At 45.1% G+C, this 16,719-nt stretch overlaps 1 protein-coding gene across 3 annotated transcripts; it reads right to left on the bottom strand.

Annotated features, from left to right (window-relative positions):
• Nucleotides 1-738: 738 nt before the first annotated feature.
• LOC142892957 (cAMP-dependent protein kinase catalytic subunit alpha) lies at nucleotides 739-16,222 on the bottom strand. 3 transcript variants are annotated; one of them, XM_076033127.1, is made up of 10 exons: nucleotides 15,361-16,222; nucleotides 8,295-8,356; nucleotides 7,447-7,575; nucleotides 7,188-7,286; nucleotides 7,013-7,095; nucleotides 6,803-6,929; nucleotides 6,617-6,712; nucleotides 5,752-5,874; nucleotides 4,794-4,958; nucleotides 739-3,740 (listed from the first exon to the last, which is right to left on the bottom strand). In XM_076033127.1, the coding sequence occupies exons 1-10, from the start codon at nucleotides 15,404-15,406 to the stop codon at nucleotides 3,615-3,617; spliced, it is 1,056 nt and encodes a 351-aa protein (XP_075889242.1). In that variant the 5' UTR covers nucleotides 15,407-16,222; the 3' UTR covers nucleotides 739-3,614. The 3 variants fall into 3 exon arrangements, with proteins under 3 accessions (XP_075889242.1, XP_075889240.1, XP_075889241.1); XM_076033125.1 differs by lacking the exon at nucleotides 15,361-16,222 and adding an exon at nucleotides 13,282-14,185; XM_076033126.1 differs by lacking the exon at nucleotides 15,361-16,222 and adding an exon at nucleotides 10,914-11,474.
• Nucleotides 16,223-16,719: the final 497 nt, after the last annotated feature.

Raw genomic sequence — 16,719 nt, 5'->3', positions numbered from 1 at the left:
CTCGATAAAGTGCTCTTTACGGGACTCACAACAAGCTTACTTCAACTCAGAAATCAGATAATTGTCAAATAAATGTTGTTGACGTTGGCTACATGGATCAAGGCTACATAAATGTTGACAAATTGTTCAGTTATCCACAAAATCAAAGTCTTAAAATGAAAGTGATCTTTGTTGTGTATAGAATCTATTACCACTCACTCAACCGCATTACTTTTTTTTCATTTACAAGCCATCCCATTTCTTCATGTATGTGCACAAATAACTGAATATAGTATTTGACTATGTGATTTATCATCAGCTTTTTCCTGGCCACTGTGGCACCTTGCTTCCTCTGGGGGCACAGTTGGTTTTGCCTCTCGATTGTACAAAGCACTTCGAGGAAAAAAAGTTGATTGATAAAATCTTCCTGACGACTTATTACAGGACTATCGCACAGTTGTTATGCATATGTCAGATTTTTAATAAAGTATTATTTTTTGAGACAGGGATACATTTATGTATTTGATCTTGTACTGTGACAGTGATTGCAACACTGCATAATACTGTTGCACCCTGTGGCCTCTTAGAGACATTCCCCAGTGAAAGCGAATCAGCCTGCGCCACCTCCTAGCTGCTGACTATACCCCTCTGATTCAACTGGGGTGAAACCAGAAGCTGTAGGTTTTCTTATTCCCATCAGAAAAAAAAAGTTTCAAAAAATATATAATGTGCAAAGTGAAGAAAAGGCCCACATATAAGTTAGTCTTAACAAGTAAAAGTTTATTGGAATGATACATTTTGCAAAATATTACTTTATGTATATATTTTTTTTTAACATACTCATTGTGTTCTAAGGGTATCTGTCAAGTTCTCCAGTTAAGACTGTCCAAGGCAAGGATATACAGTATTGTTTCCCAAAGGTACAATAGACTACACAATCACTGTACCCAGGTCATAAGGAAAAAAAAATAATGTTCTGTTTTTGCATTTTTGCTTTTTTTGAAAATACAATTAGAAAAGATGAACACAAAACATCTCAGATGTAAAAAGTGTCATGTTTGAGCGAAGACAGTGCGGAAACCTGATGAGAACAGAAGGCAAAAAAAAAAAAAGAAAAACCCTAAAGTTAGCACAGAACAGTTGATTGTGTTCAGTGTGACAGAGGAGAATTAAAGACAGATGTCAAGATGTTTTGTATTGGGAGGGGACTAAAATAGATATTTTTTTTTGTTTTTTTGTTTTTTTTTTAAAGAAGCATTGCAATGGACTCAGAAGTGGATCAAGTGGCAGTGCCTTCTACCCACAAACTCGGATAAATTCTTTAGTCAGAACATAAATACAAAAGATATTACATGTGCTCTCCGACGCGTTACATTATGTCTTAAATCTCTCAGGAAGTAGCAATGAAAAAAGGGGCGTGACGTGTGCTTCAAAATTTGCAGAAAGGACTGCAGAAGCCTTTCTGCCATCCGCAACATTTTTAGCGACGCTCCGACCAAACGTGATGTTGCCTAACAATGGGACCATCGGAGGTGGAGACTGAAACGCTGATTTCTCAAACGTTTCCCAGGTGTGGGAGATGTCTGGCCACTGGGGCCGTTTTGTCACCGGCAAACAGAACAAAAACAAGCCAACCGGAGACATGTTCTTACAAAGCATACATTGTCTTTCGTTACAGTATGAAACAAATCCATCACACAATTCAAAGACAAGACATTCAAAAATGAAAAGGTACCTGCGTTCCATCTCAATTGCACTGGGAGACTGCCAAACTAATCACTCCGGCCTACCAAAATAATGGGAGTCAAAAAACATTCGCAAGTTTAAGTTCATGTGACGAGACTTGATGACAAATAGATTTATGCACATCAAACAATTCACAGAAGCACTTTTATTTTGAGTGAGATGGACAGAGTCTAGCACCTGGGCACTACGGGGCCTGGGAGGGGACAAACATCCTTCATCAACCTCGAAACATTTTCAGTCTACAAACCAGCAATTAGATTCGGTCTGCGATTGTCTTGCATCCACAACAATTAAGTGGCGAAAGGAGATGTCTTGAGTCGGCGCTCTTGGTTTTCATGTGTCACGTGTAAAGCCGGAAAAATGGAAAAGCAAATACTTCAAATGCAAATCTATCTGAAGTTAAACGTCTGTTATATACAGAAGAGAAAAGAAGGAACATGACGTTGAAAAACGCTGGGTGACATTTTGAAGTAAATTGTCGCCTAACAACCACTAAAAGAAGATCCATGTTGTTACATCTGCAAGATTTTTTAGTATTTTTTTTTTCATTTTCCTTTTTTAATATCGATGATCTGAGCACAAATAATTCTCTGCCATCTCTCCTTCAACATGATACTATACAAAAATAACATGCACATTTTTGTTAAAATGTTTTGCTACTTTTTTTGCGAGCATTAAAATCCACCTTTTTTTTTTTAAATTACACTCAAAAAAAAGCTACGCAATTGTGTCAGCTTTGCAAATTAGGCTCAGTTTGAATTGGTTTATCTCTAAAATATGGATCCAGTGTCGCAGCCGTGAGACACTGTTGCATGAAATAAACAACTCAGGAGTGTTGACCTCAATGTTAGCTGCTGCTTAAACGGCAGCCGTTTACACACACACACACACACACACACACGCTCAAAAGGAAAGTTCAAAATTAGAAAAAGCTGATTATCGGTAGGATTTGTAAAATGCTCTGTTAAAATCAGTTAAGAGAAAGACGGACGAGCAGATCCCACGGTTTTCCCCCCCCTCCCCAACTCTCACAGGTCCCCACGGGTAGTAAGACCTTTATGAATCGACGGATCACGTTCACTTCGATCAAAGAGGTCGCCGTTGCTTCAGGCTCAAGCGGGGAAAGCGTCTTCCTGCCCCGACGAGCGCACCCACTGGGGCCCGACGCGGACAGGTGCAGAGTTTTCAAGCTTTGAAACCAAAAACAGGCACAAGGGCTGAAGCCACCGTGGCCGAGGGCCCCGCACACAACGCTTTCAAAAACGCAGTTCTCCAACCAGTTGGCGTTAATGTTAGGCACATCTGTTGGACTTGGTATTGCTCGGACAGATTCAGGATGGAGAGATGGAGCAGAGAATACAACACTTTTGAAACAAACAAACAAACAAACAAACAAACAAACAAACAAACAAAGGAAAAAAAAAAAAAAAAGACTGCAGAGGTCCCCCTTGGAAAAAAAGAAGAAGAGAAATTGAGCCTGGCAAATTTCAGTACCTTTAAGAGAAAATGCCTCAACCTGCCAAACCCAAAAACGCGCGTCGCTTACACCATCAGAGAGATACGAGTATTACAGCTGGACAACCACAAACCTATGCGTGTTTTCCTCGAGAAGTCCCTGCCAACAAACACAAGAGGGATAAATAAAAAGTAGTCGGTAACAGTTGAGAAACAATCAGAAAAAGGCAACACTGCTGGTTCTGTTGGTTCTTTCTTCACTTCTGCCTACCATTTGACTGGGGGATGGGGGGGCGTTTTTTTACATTGTTGTTTTGTCAGAACAAATAAGCAAGTTAGCAGTCCACCCGAAGCCTTCACTTCCTTTCTTCGCGACCCCCTTTTTCGACTTCTAAAATACCTCTCGCCCTCTCGCTGCTACTCGTGGTTGGAAGCTAGAACTCTGCAAACTCCTTTGCACATTTCTCCGTGAAGGAGACTCGGATCTCCTCCTCGTCGTATTCGTCAAAGTTGCTCGTGTCGCCGGGGCCTTTGCACTTCGGAATAAAGGGAGCTTCCACCTGAAAGGGTGAGGGGACAATGGAAGATAATCAGAGGGATGAAACGAGGTCTAACAGGGAGCGCCACGGCAACCGCATGCGCAGCAGCGTCCGCAGAGGGACAAAGAGGGCAGTCACAAAGGTTAGATTCATTTGTAGTAAGAATTATGATCGGGAACGCGTCAGTTGATAATTCACAGCAAAGACTAATTAGGTTTTGGCATTTGCAGACACAAGTCATCATAATGCTAATTCACCTCGATAAATTTTAACAACTCGATTGATAAAAAAAAAAAAATCTAATTTGACAGGGGCACCGAATGAAATTTAAGGTGCGTTATCTCAGAACAAAATTAAAGGGGCGCTAGCCCCCAATTTGCACCAAAAGCATCTGCGGTGCGTTCGTGGCTCCTCAGCAAGGCCGCAACCATTAAAGTCAGTGTGCAGGTTCACACCAGGCGTGGTGCCGGCGCCTTTCAGAAGCGTCCCAGAAGCGTGAAACCACGCCGCTCTGGTAAAATACGTGGCCGTTCTATTTTTCACGCTTGACGCGTAGCGGCCGCGTCAAGCGCAGCAGGTAGAATCGCTCAGGCAGGAAGTCCACACAGTGGATCTGGTGGATTTTCATCATAATAAACAACGTGCTGGATTTAGTTTTTATATGTGCTGTATTTTACAGTGAATCGTCACTGTGACGTATCAGCTTCAACACTGTTCAGTCCGGCTGTCAAAAAACAAAGCAGACTTTACTGTAAATTTGAAACCATGATGAACAAAATGCAGGTATACTTTAAATAGCTGCATTTTGGATAATACCAGCAGTTTGGTTTATTATCATTTTTCTTTTTTACTCACAGCGATACTTGAGACACTGATGGGACGGGCAAAAGAGTTTAGTTGCACTGTTGTTTTCTTTAAATACACGCAACACTACCGGGGTTGTCGCGTGACATTGCAATCCTGGCGTGAACCGATGGAGCCGCCGTGCGAGACGCCACCGCTCGGAAACTCGTTTGGTGTGAGACGGTACAGAGCGGTTTCCAGTCGCCCGCGTGTTGGTGGCTGGACTCTTACCTTCCTCTGGTAGATGGCGATCCAATCGGTGGTGGCGAACCACTTGTGGCTCTTGATATCGTTGACTCCATTCCTGAGGTTCCCGAAACGCTTGGTCAGGTCCACCTGCAGCAGGTTTCTCAGCAGATCCTTCAGGTCTGAGCTGAAGTGGGACGGGAAGCGCACCTGGCGATGGGAAGAAAGAAAGAAGAAAAAAAAAAAAGTCGCACAGGTTGGTAATTTTCTAGCAGAATGAATTACCACAGGTAGTTAATCATCCTGTCATCGCTGCTGTGTAATCACCGCACAGAGAAAAAGCCGTTACGCAGATGCCACAAGCCAACTGCCCAACATTGGAAATGATCAGGTTTAAGGTGCTTTGGAGGCCATAACAAAACATCAGCACAATGTGGAGCGGATGCTACTGCAGTGAACACTGTGAGCCTGACCTTTACCATGATCAACCACAAATGACCCACAGGAATGCAAAACACGCGCAACACTGACTTGATGTTAAAGCCATATGACATCAGTGGCTTAATGTCTTGAGGACAAAGACGCCACTTATCGCACAGATAGTGAGGGCACCAAATCTCTAGTAGCCACGAGATTGAATTTAAAATAAAATCGGATTAGACGGAAATAATTTACTTGTTTCATTTTCAGAAACATCCTCAGTATCATATGGACAGACAGCTAAGGAAACTTTGCCTCTTTCTGCAATGCAATGCATACATTTCTCGTTATAAATATTTAAAAGTAAATATTGAGTTTATTCTTCGGGAGAGGTGAATTATTTTTGCATCATTGATGACTAAACAAATATTATGATTTTTGTTTTTATAACCACAGCTTATGAACTACTGCCTCAGTGAAGAGGAGGGGGGGGGGGGAGCCAATATTGTCCTCTGTTGTCTGCTGGGAAAATTAAATCACACCGATATTGACGGATACACAAGGCAGACCTTTCTTAACTCACCTTCCCTGATACAATCTTCTCGTAAATCTGAATAGGCTGGTCTGCGAAGAAGGGGGGGTAACCTGCGGCCATTTCATATATCAGAACTCCCAGAGCCCACCAGTCCACCGCTTTGTTGTAACCCTGAAAACACAAAGGAAATAAAGGCGGATCAGAAACATCCTTTTGGTGTTTAAATTAAAGGTAAAGCATTCAGTTTCCTTGTGGGATGACCTCGGAAGAGATTTGAATCGCTCTGCCTGGAGTTACTAGTCAACCATCGGGTCGTTCTAAAGCTCGGTTGGCAGGCAACACCGGGCTTCAGCATGATATCTAATGGGGAAACAACCACCAACTCAAAACTGCCAATCATGTTGTGTCCCATTCTAATCGAAGAGAAAGAAAACAATGTGAGCAGCCAGTCGTCACACTGCTATTAAGAAAACAGTTCAGGATAACATTAGAAACACTGTCAAATTCAGAGTTGTGGCATCATTTGTTATGCACGTGACAAAGCCACACGCTATTTAAATGTCTTAAGAGTTAAAGGGACGGCTCGGCCAAAGCACTGTGCTAATGGAGGCTCTGCTGACATGTTCCATCTACACAAAGACTTTGACGCAATGGGAGGCTGCGGGAGCGATTTACATCAACATGAAATGACAAAAGGAGGAAAACCTTCTATTCATCTCCTGCCTGTTCATCTATCAAGGGGCCGACTTTGTCACCAATAGACTCGTCTGCTGCCGTGCTCAGACGCCTCACACCTTGGCCCCCAGTCTTCTCCACACTGGGCTGGGACTGACACTAGGAGGACTGAAGCCTGTGGTCAGCGCACGCCTTCATCTACCTGCATGGCCGAGTGCGCACCCGACTCTCAACTCACCTTGCTGAGGATGATCTCAGGCGCCAGGTACTCTGGGGTTCCACACAGAGTCCAGGTCCGGCCCTTCACCCTTTTTGCGAATCCAAAATCTGTTACCTGCAAAAGAAGGAAACGACTTTAAGAACTGAAAGAGAGAAAAATAAACAACATAAATCATCTGTGATGACTGAGAAAATGAGGCCTTGCCTGGATGTAACCCTGCTGATCGATGAGCAGGTTCTCCGGCTTGAGATCTCGGTAGATGAGGTCCAGAGAGTGAAGGTATTCAAATGTCAGTACAATCTGGGCTGCGTAGAAGCGGGCGTGCGGTTCACTGTGGAAAAGGGTCAGCAGACATACAATTAGTTAAATAAAGGCAGGCGTGAACACTCGAGAATTTAGTCCACGTAAGCTCACCTGAATCTACCGATTCTCCTTAAGTGTGAGAACATTTCCCCCCCCGGAACATATTCCATTATCATATACAGGTTGCTGTTGTCCTGTAGAGAGGATGGACAGCACAGTTTTACTCTCACATGCAAAAGCAGCCCAGTGAAAACCAGATTAATATGCGACGAGGTTGAATGCAAACCTTAAAAGAGTGTTCCAGTCGCACCAGAAAGGGAAAATTAACAGCTTGCAGGATACGTTTCTCATTCAGAGTGTGTTCTATCTGCTTCAGCTTCACCACCTACAGGGGGCAAAGTTATTCATAAATAAGCACAAACAAGCTGCTGATTAAACCGTAATTTCCGTCCTGGCTGCATGTGACGTAATCCTAATTGTCGGCGACGTTCACATGTATTTGCGTAAACTCTCTCTTTAAGATGGACAGTCGCGAGACACCTCACCTTCTGTTTGTCAAGTATCTTCATGGCAAAATGCAGGCCCGACTCTTTGTGTTTAACCAGCATGACACGACCAAACGAACCGGTTCCTAAGGTCTTCAAACGTTCAAAGTGGTCCAAAGCCGCAGTTTGCTGAGTGGCAGAAGAGGGCGTCAGTGAGACAATGTTTTGGCAAGCAAGACTTTTAAAGTCAATCTAAAAAAAAAAAGCGTCTGAAAAGAAACCAGATCTGTCAGCACTAATTTTAAAACCATGTCCAATTCTTCTATCGTATTGTTCATTTGTATTTGTCATTGTATTGTTATTTCTTCTGACCTGCCAGGGACTGCAGATGGCTTTTGTCTAATTCTGGCATATTTACATTTACATGTTCAACAATATGCGCTGGACATTTTAAATAAAATAAATAAAAAAATAAATTGATTAATAAAACATATCAGGATAGGTTTCAGTTCACAGAATCTACTCAATAAAGCCAACATGAAAGTCTTGACGGTAATATTCATGATGATGATCATCAAATGACAAATTAAAAAGTGAGCCTGTTATTTCATGAAAGGTTTATTACGTGCGTTGGGAAGTTGCATGTTCAGAAAAGTTGTTTAGATTTTTTTTTTTTTTTTTTTAATTTGGAAAAGATTATTCAAGAATAAAACCAGCAGAGGGCGCCACTGAAACACTCATAAAACCTAGTTGCTGACGGGTCATGCCTGCCAAATAAAAAAAATAAACAGCGAATAAGTCGAAGCAACATTTATGTCAGCAGACATGTTTAATCCCAAGAAAGGAAAGAAGGACCAGTTGTATCATAAAACAAACAAAGTCAATATTCTGAATATCCTCCTTCTCACCTGTGCAGGATTCTCCCATTTTTTCAGGAAATCTTCTTTGGCTTTGGCGAGAAACTCTTTCACTAGGATTAAAAACAGAGATCACAGTTATGAGTGTTTACTGGTTTCCCAGAATGAGGAAGGCTGTCAGTCGGTCACTTGTTAGATTACAACTGCAAAGACTCCACTTCTGTTCTGCAACGAGACAAGACACCTGCAACAGAGAGTCACTCTAAACACCGAGATGATGCAACGTCAGCCTCTAATTCACCGTCTATTCAGCAGACTCAGCGCTTTCACGTCAGAACAGGGTCCCTTGAAATCTAAGTGCGGCAGACTTAAGTAGATTAAGTGCCGAGCGTGTTCATGAAATGGATGTGATGCAGGTAATTCCACATCTGGCACCTCGTGCAACAAACGTAAGAATCAGCAGCTTTGTGTGGCCTTTGTGCAGTTCATCATCACGCTGCCAGTCGGGCCCAGCAAGTGGGTACTGGTAACGGTGCTGGTTCTCCTCTGCTGCTGGATCATGTCATGTCTGACAACTGAAACTTGTTATTGTGGTTTAACAGTCAGCTGTGTTCCATATTTATCTCCCTGAGGTCATATTATCAACTACTTCCTATCTCTGTTGATATCCCACTGAAACCTTTTGGCTACTTTTGTCCCCAATTCTAAGCAGAGCTGCCCATCATTTCTTTTTCTGGCAACGTCTTTATCACAGTGTCCAGTACCTTTGATGGCCGGCAACAGCCTGAGAGAACTTTGATTGCGGATGCAAAGGCAGCAGCCACTGCCGTGCACGCACACAGGAGAACCAATGCTGGTGGCGCCGTGTATGTACAGAGTTATATTTGTGCACCGAGCGACCCATATGGGCAAAATGGGGCAAGCGTTTCGAGAAAAATAGACTGTTGCTGATGCACGGGACAAGTGGAAGCCAGTTCTGGAGGCACACAGCTGGAAAAGGGGGCCGGCGAAACAAGTTTTACAAGCGTTCCTGTAACATTGTTACTTGGGTTTTTCGATATGCGTCTTGTTTAAATAGGTCCCTTATTTTGTGTGATTCATTTAATCAACATGCCTGTAAGGACAAGATCTGTTTTTGGCCTGTATGTGAATTCTCCGGTTTGCTTGCTCCAGTTTTGCAGGACTGAATGTTTTCGCACACACTTTCTCTCTAATGATCCCTTTGTAATGTCATCCCATCTTAGTCGTAATATCGTTAGTTCGGTGTTTGTTCAAGCATTAAGACCTAGTTTGTTTTTTTTGTGCCTTTCCAACATCATGAAAGATATAACAAAGTGTAAGTATCAGTAGCGAGCTAAAACGTTGCATTTTGGGGGGGACGGCTGTAAACAGAGGGCTAAATATACTTGTTTTCAAGGTGATTAAGTGCATAAGGTTGGTCCACTGAAGTTTAGGGTGAAAAGCAAAGATCTGACAATTTGTGCACAGTGGTATGGGCTCTTTACATTCCTAAATATGCAGCAACTTTCAAGCTTTCTATGTGTGAACTTGCATTATATTTGCTTAAAAGTGCAATCTATCTATCTATGTATCTATCTATGTGTGCGTGCCAGCAGCATTCAACACGGACAAAACTCCACCTCTAAACTTGTGGAACAATACATTGATCCATCATGTCATGGGCGCAGTTTAACATGAGGCACAAAATGCCTTTGGGTTAGAATCTACATCTGGCGTCACTGAACGCACAAATGCAACGCTACAAACACGCACGCCCGTGGACACGGCGAGCGCACGGACTGAGATGACATTTTTACAGCTTGGCACACACAACATGGCCAATAGTTTATTTTGTTAGCCTCGTTGTCTTTATGGGGCTAATCAACACGGTGCTCTGCAGAGACATGCAGATAAGTGCGCTTCCTCATTCCTCCACAACATCTATGCACCAGTTGAGGGCACGAGCTGCCCTAACAGAGCGGGGAACAGCCGTTTGTTGAGCCTGGGACACAAGCTTGGAAAAGTGGATCTCACGAAACAAACGGCAAAGGCGATATTTCGATAAATATAGCATCTGTTTCAATGACAATCGAGATGCAAGTATTAAAATAAAGGAGCTGCTGCATTGTCTTAAAAAGAAAAGAAGGGAAACCCCTTTTGCAAATATAACCGTACGTAAAAATTAAGATATTTCTAATTTTTTTAAAAAATTTAATAATCCAGTCACTCAAGCAGCTCAGAGAAGTACAATCCTGATCCAACTAATGTGATTTCCTGCTAATTCTCCACAGACCGGCAGCTCTAACAATAGGATGAGAGAAAGCCAGCAGGAGCTGCAGGGACCAAAGTTCACATAAACATTTTTCGAAAGCGCCGCCGCTGCGGCTCCCACAGGAGAGCGTTTCAGGCAGACTGGTCGAGAGGCAGAGAAAACATTTCCCAGGAAGAGCCGCTCAGCCTCCACCTCCAGCCAGTTAGGGTCCGCCAACAGGGGGCAAATCCCCTCATAACTTTAACCGGTTAGCTCGGGGAGTTAACCGGTTAAAGTAACACCACTCCCGGATGCACTCCAGTTTAAAACCAATTTAGGTGACCTGGATTCCGTTGCTCCGTGCAATTGCAGGTGATTACCAAAGACCCCACTCGGCTCCCGCGCTGCAAATTCCTTACCATCTGGGATGACTATGGGTACTTCTGGTGCCGCACCATCTGCCGAGCGCGACCCTGATTCACTTGAGCGCGAAGATGACTCCCTCTTCCCATGTCTCCTGGAGCTCTTCCTGTCACACATTAGCCCAGCAAAGTCTCCCCCCTGTTCTTCCTATCTTCACCTCCTCCCTCGCAGTCACTGACTCATGACCCGTCCGCTCCCTTCGAAGGCGATCGGGTTGGAACGTCGGGGCAACAGAACTACCCAACTGAGGTCTTTTCCCTGTCGCTTTGGTAGCTTTTACATCCAGTTTACAGTCAGGTTTAAACCCCGACCGGCGGCGCAGCTCCTCTCGCACTGATCAATCAGACCCTTACTTTGGTTTCTATCAATATTTATTCTGTGCAAAGTACTCTGCTGTGCCCTCCCATGTCAAACACACGCGCGCACGCGTACACATGCGGACTACATATCGATCTCAAACAGGGGCATGATCACCGAGGGGAGGGGTGCACAACCCGAGCTGGTATATTTATCCAATGCAGAGAGGAAGTCTTGTTTAAAAAAAAAAAAAAAAAAAAAAAAACAGAACTAGGCCTGAGCGATGACCCTCCAGCTGAGCTACATGCATCAAGACGCCACAGAATTTTTTTTTTAAAAAAATCCCTCATTAGCTGAACCAATCAGATCTCACATCTGTAATGAAAACTTTTGCAGCTGATTGGAGCATTTTTCCACTGGAAAGCCCTTCCATGTCCCCACCCCTCCCTCCCCCCAGTGTCCACCCGAGCCCCAAATGCAGCGCAGAGAGGCTGTTTTGGTTTTGTAGTGCCAGGGCTCAATCGATCCTCTAAGGAAAAAAAAATAAAAAAATCAATCGTGCATCTCGTCCCCCGGGCCTGGATGGGCCCCCACTCTGACGCAGGAACACAGGGGTTATATTAGGGCGAGCTGACCGACATTTAAGAGGGATGTTGCCCCGATCGGGCCACATTCAGAGCGCGGAGGCTCCCGCGTGAAGGGGGGACAGATCAGAGTGCAAACATGGGCTGGGTGGAACGTAGAGAGGCACGTTTGTTTGTGTCAGCATACACACGGTCGTCAATAGATCAGGTCCGCAGGTGTTTTAGTCTGAATCCGAGAGACGGGAGGCTACTCTGCATGCTAAAAATAGTTGGGGGGGTGTCGGAACAAAATAGAAATGTGTGACATAGGACCTTTTATTTTTTGCAAAGCATTGGGAGGCCACATAAACAACCTTTTGGACATGACCTTGCAACCAGTTCAACTGTTGTGGGCGATAAAGTAAAGTAAGTGCAGCTATTCAGTTCTATCCTGCGTTACCCGTGTTGACCGGTTACTCTTTTCGGGGGTACTTTTGACCCCGTCCAATTCTACATTCCGTATTGGATGTCCAGATCGGCACAGGAGAAAAAAAACAAAAGTTATTTTTCAGTGTTGCGTTCAGTTCATGCAAGGCTGGTTTCACAAGATTAGCCAGCACAAAGATTACCCTTGTGTTTGTTGTAGCAGTTGCAGCCCAAACAAAACTAATGCTCCTTTTCCGATATCTGAGCTCCGCCCTCGAGTTCTGCTTTTCCGACTGCTCTTTCCTTGCACAATGTCGGCTTTACCAACTTGCCCCTTTTGCACTCTGGACTTAACCAAGGTGCAGTGACCGGCAATCAGACTGGACATGTAACAAAGCCCCCCATTAACTAGGGACAGGAAGTGATGAGCAACACAAATACAAACCCTCCCCTGAAGCACAAAGCAGCTGCGAGCAGCGCCCGGGCAGGACATGATCCATCGAGATATTTATAGATCGAGGGAGTTGCACTTTGACAGGGTGCCACCTCATTATATGACCAAATACAAAGCGTACCAGCCCAATGCAACAATCGCTTATGTAATAACTGGCACTGGGCATCTGGCTCATATTTTTAAAGTGTGAGAAGCACAGAAAAATATTCCAAGCCATCTATAAACAGGAGGGGGGGGGGGGGGGAGAGACGACGAACTAAAACAAAAGGTCTCAAGGGTGAGGCAACAGCACGAAAGCTTTACAACAACAATACTAATCAGTTTAGATGAATTGTATTCTGTGCTGCTAAGTGACTTTCAAAGGCGGGGGAAGGGACGCTTCCAATAATGAAGAGAAAACAACAAGGCATGCGCTGCGTCTCGACAAACAAGCAGCTATTTGTGTTGCGGCGCGCCTCAAAACAAAAGCACAGACGCAGAAGCGGCCACGACAATGACCCCTAAATAGAAGGTTTTCTTACAGTTTGGCCAGGGCCCTGTATCTGCTGGCTGAGCTGGTAGGCCACAGCGTGCGCCACAACCCAATCCCCAACCCCCCTGCACGGCTTCAGAGTGAAAACTCACACCAGCGGCAAGCCTCTAGCTCCTCCCGCGGCCGCTCATGTCCGTCCTCTCCGCCGTCGGCGTCTCCTGTACAGTGGCCCGCTCGGTGAAACAGCTTTCCTGCCAGCCTGTGAATAACGGACATCATACGAGGCGGGTGGAAGCCAGCCGGGTAGCCCGTGCCGAGCCTCAAATCTGCAGCGAGTCCCCGACTTTCCCGACAACTCCAGGGGTGTCCGGCGTTGTTTTTGTTTGTTTCTTTTTTCGGCGGTGTCCAAGGAGCCCGGTTCGATGCTATCCTGTCCAGCTGTGCTTGGTTAATGGAAACTGACCAAACGACGCAGGAGCTGGGCTGGGCCTTCCTTGCTCCTTCACTTCCTGCTACAGCCCAGCGTTTGTCCGTCCGACTTCCTCTGGCCGGTCAGAAGTCAGTAAAGCGGCTCTTTGCTTATCTTCTCCGACTCGGGACGTTCGGGGAAGGGGGGCACACACAGGCTTTGCATTTGAACATGAGGCAGCGGCGGCGACTCTCTCTCTCCCTCTCCCTCTCCCTCTCTCCATTTTTCATGGAAACCAAAGCGAGCGGCCATGTTGTCCTTTAACCTCTCTCACTGCTCAATGGAAAATTACACTCCTGGCTGCGAGCTCGCAGACCCCCGGTTCGCACCTGTCTCGGGGGATCAGGGTGGATCCTCTGTGATGTGGCTGAGAACGATGGCACGGGAACAAACCAACGGCGGGTCTGCTCTCCAATACATGGATCCCTCAAAATCGAATGAGTTCTCAAGCCTGGGGGTGAAAAAAATGTTGCGGGTAGATCAACTTAAAAGCCTCGGGGCCTTGTTTCAGAGGGACACCAGTGCCGAGTTAAAGCTGCAGGAGGGCCAGTGGCTATTCTTCACACATACACTCTAGCAGCAACAAGGAGCTGATATTCATTTTGCAGATACCTGTTCAGACTTTGCACTCTTCAGTGTTATTTATAGTGTCACGGATAAAACCACCAAAACGGTGTCCTTTCACTTCTCCACCACGGCCAGCAATCCAAACAGGCGGAAGACAACTGGGGAGTAAGTATAGTAAATCCAAAACAACAAAAAAATACTGACAGACATAAATGGTCACGATCATCCTTTAAACTAATGGGGCCAAAAAGAAAAAAGAAAAAAAAAACCCGTCTCCATCTTTTTTTTTTTTTGCCACGCACACATAAACATCAGCACTTGAGCACGCAAAACAAACACAATCGCACAAGTGTCCTTGTTCTAAATGCTACTTATCACATGATATTCAAGAGACTCCGCAACTTGCAAGTTTACGCCTGAAGACTATCACCCTCACGCATCATATGACCCCTGTCGTCCTGGTGGCTTTTTCCTTCTTTGAGTACAACCAACTCCCCCCTTCGACTGGAAAAAAAAAACTGCCGACGGCCACTGGTGGGACTGGGCTGGTCAGCTACATGGCGCATGAATAATTTACTCTTGACATCCCAAACTGTGTGCCTCGTTCACATAGTTTGGACCGAACGGATGCAAGGGCGAAAACAAACCGAAAAAAGTGTGGCAGAAAGCTCAAGCAGGAGTTTGTGTTGCAGAAGCCTCGGATGGTCTTTAAAGGAGGGGAGGGTGAGGAGGAAGAAGCATCTGCAAACACATGACCCACAAAGAGACCTATGACTTGTTGTATAAAGTGAGTTGTTGTCATCCTCACTGGTACCTCTGAATTTAACCTTGGGCTTTTCATCACGAGTTCTCCCCACATAATCGGTGAAAAGAATTCATAAGATCCTCCAACTGCTCACTTCGCAGGCAAGAATGGCCTCGCAGAGAAACGGCCTTCTCAACAAACAAACAAAAAGTTTGATGTTAATGAAATGCCAAGTGATTTCAAGGAATGACAAACTAGGAACTATAATTATAACAGGTCTACGTTCAGGGATGAAAAGAGCAATGGATCTCAGTGCGATGGGGCCTTGAGCATTGCACGTTAGTGAAGTTGCACTCACTAATTGACTGTGACAACAGACCGACTCCTGCACACACCGATCAAATGACAGTCGAACACTGCTGCACTTATTTCCAGGTGGGAGATACTCACCGCTCTCCATCTCATTGCCCTTCTTTGCGGTGGGCGTGTTGCCCATGATGGCAGCCTGATGGTGGAGTCCCTCGGTTCGGGCTGAGTCTTCCTCTTCGAGTCGCTGAGTGACGCTAGCTCTTGACACGGCTAAACAGCAGTGGCTGGACACGGTCAAGGCGACAGCTACGAGCTAACGGCTATCATTATCAAATAACCAGCGCAAACGTTCGCTCTCAGGTGGCCCCTATTCCGCTTATCTTGGGGAAACTTCAACCGAGATAGTCGCTCTGCTGTGCGGCTATCGCTGCTGCTATATGGGGGTTTAGCCTCCTAGCTGGCTTGCTTACTGTGGCAAATGAAGCAGTTAGCAGCGCAACGTTAGCTCGTAAGTTTCCTGGCAAGCACCTCTAGATGTCAGAAGACTTCGGTCGACAGTCCTTGAATTCCCAACGAGGCCTCGATACAAATCAAAATCCGGTCCGGAGCGTTGGACAGAACGTCGAATTTGGTTGCAGTCTGTCAGAAGAACGGAGAAAGCTATCGTTAGCCTTTAGCGTCCCTCGCAGCCGTATCCCGGCCTAAAATAACCGAGTGCTTGGTTCTGTCTCTGTTCCTGCAAAACCGTTCCAGATGGAAGCCGGAGAAGCACGAGTTTGCTAACAAGACATCCGCTTTGTCCAATGACAAGAGTGGCAGTTCAGTTCCCCATTTGTTTCTACCCTCAGATCAAATGCAACGGCTTTCCGGGAGCGACCATCTGATAGTCGATTCCTGAGATCAACAGACCTCTTCCATTAATCTTCAGACCGCACGGGAAACTCCAGTCATCCATTCAGTGGATTCCGCCTCTCGCAGGCTCCGATTGGCCGCTGTGGAAAGCTACTTGGGCGAGAGAGGTCTGACAATAAGTGCTGATTGGATGCGCGTCATCTTTATCTCGTTGCTGCATCAATGCGATTCGTCTATCAAATGTCCTTATCCCGCCTCCTAGTCTTGCCAAGACACCACACACCCAAGCTGTAATTGAGCTTGATGCGTTGAAGATTTGTATTCCCCCCCCCCCCCCCCCCCACAAGATCTTTTGAACGAAACATAAATAGAACACGTTCCCAATTTTGCATCTACTTCATATTCAATTTTGCATCTTAATTTATGAGGTTTGCTAGATTGCTAAGCATCTAAACCGAGCAATCTGGGATTGGATGTTATTATCGCAGAAGCTATTTTTAGTAAAATGTGGAAAAACAAGAGGACATTCCGTCGCAATCATGCATTGTAAGTTGTTGCGTCTTCAGTGATGTTCACTGCTTAAACTCAACACTGACTGCAAAGCAAGTATTCAGTTTCACAAAATTGTTTTTATTTGTTTTGTTTTTT

The sequence above is a fragment of the Nelusetta ayraudi genome, unplaced genomic scaffold, assembly GCF_046127955.1.
Source record: "Nelusetta ayraudi isolate G7.1 ecotype Tasmania unplaced genomic scaffold, CSIRO-AGI_Nayr_v1 ptg000040l, whole genome shotgun sequence".
Taxonomy (NCBI): Eukaryota; Metazoa; Chordata; class Actinopteri; order Tetraodontiformes; family Monacanthidae; genus Nelusetta; species Nelusetta ayraudi.
The sequence above is the reverse complement of the archived record's forward strand: the minus strand, read 5'-3'. Positions and strand labels throughout refer to the sequence as shown.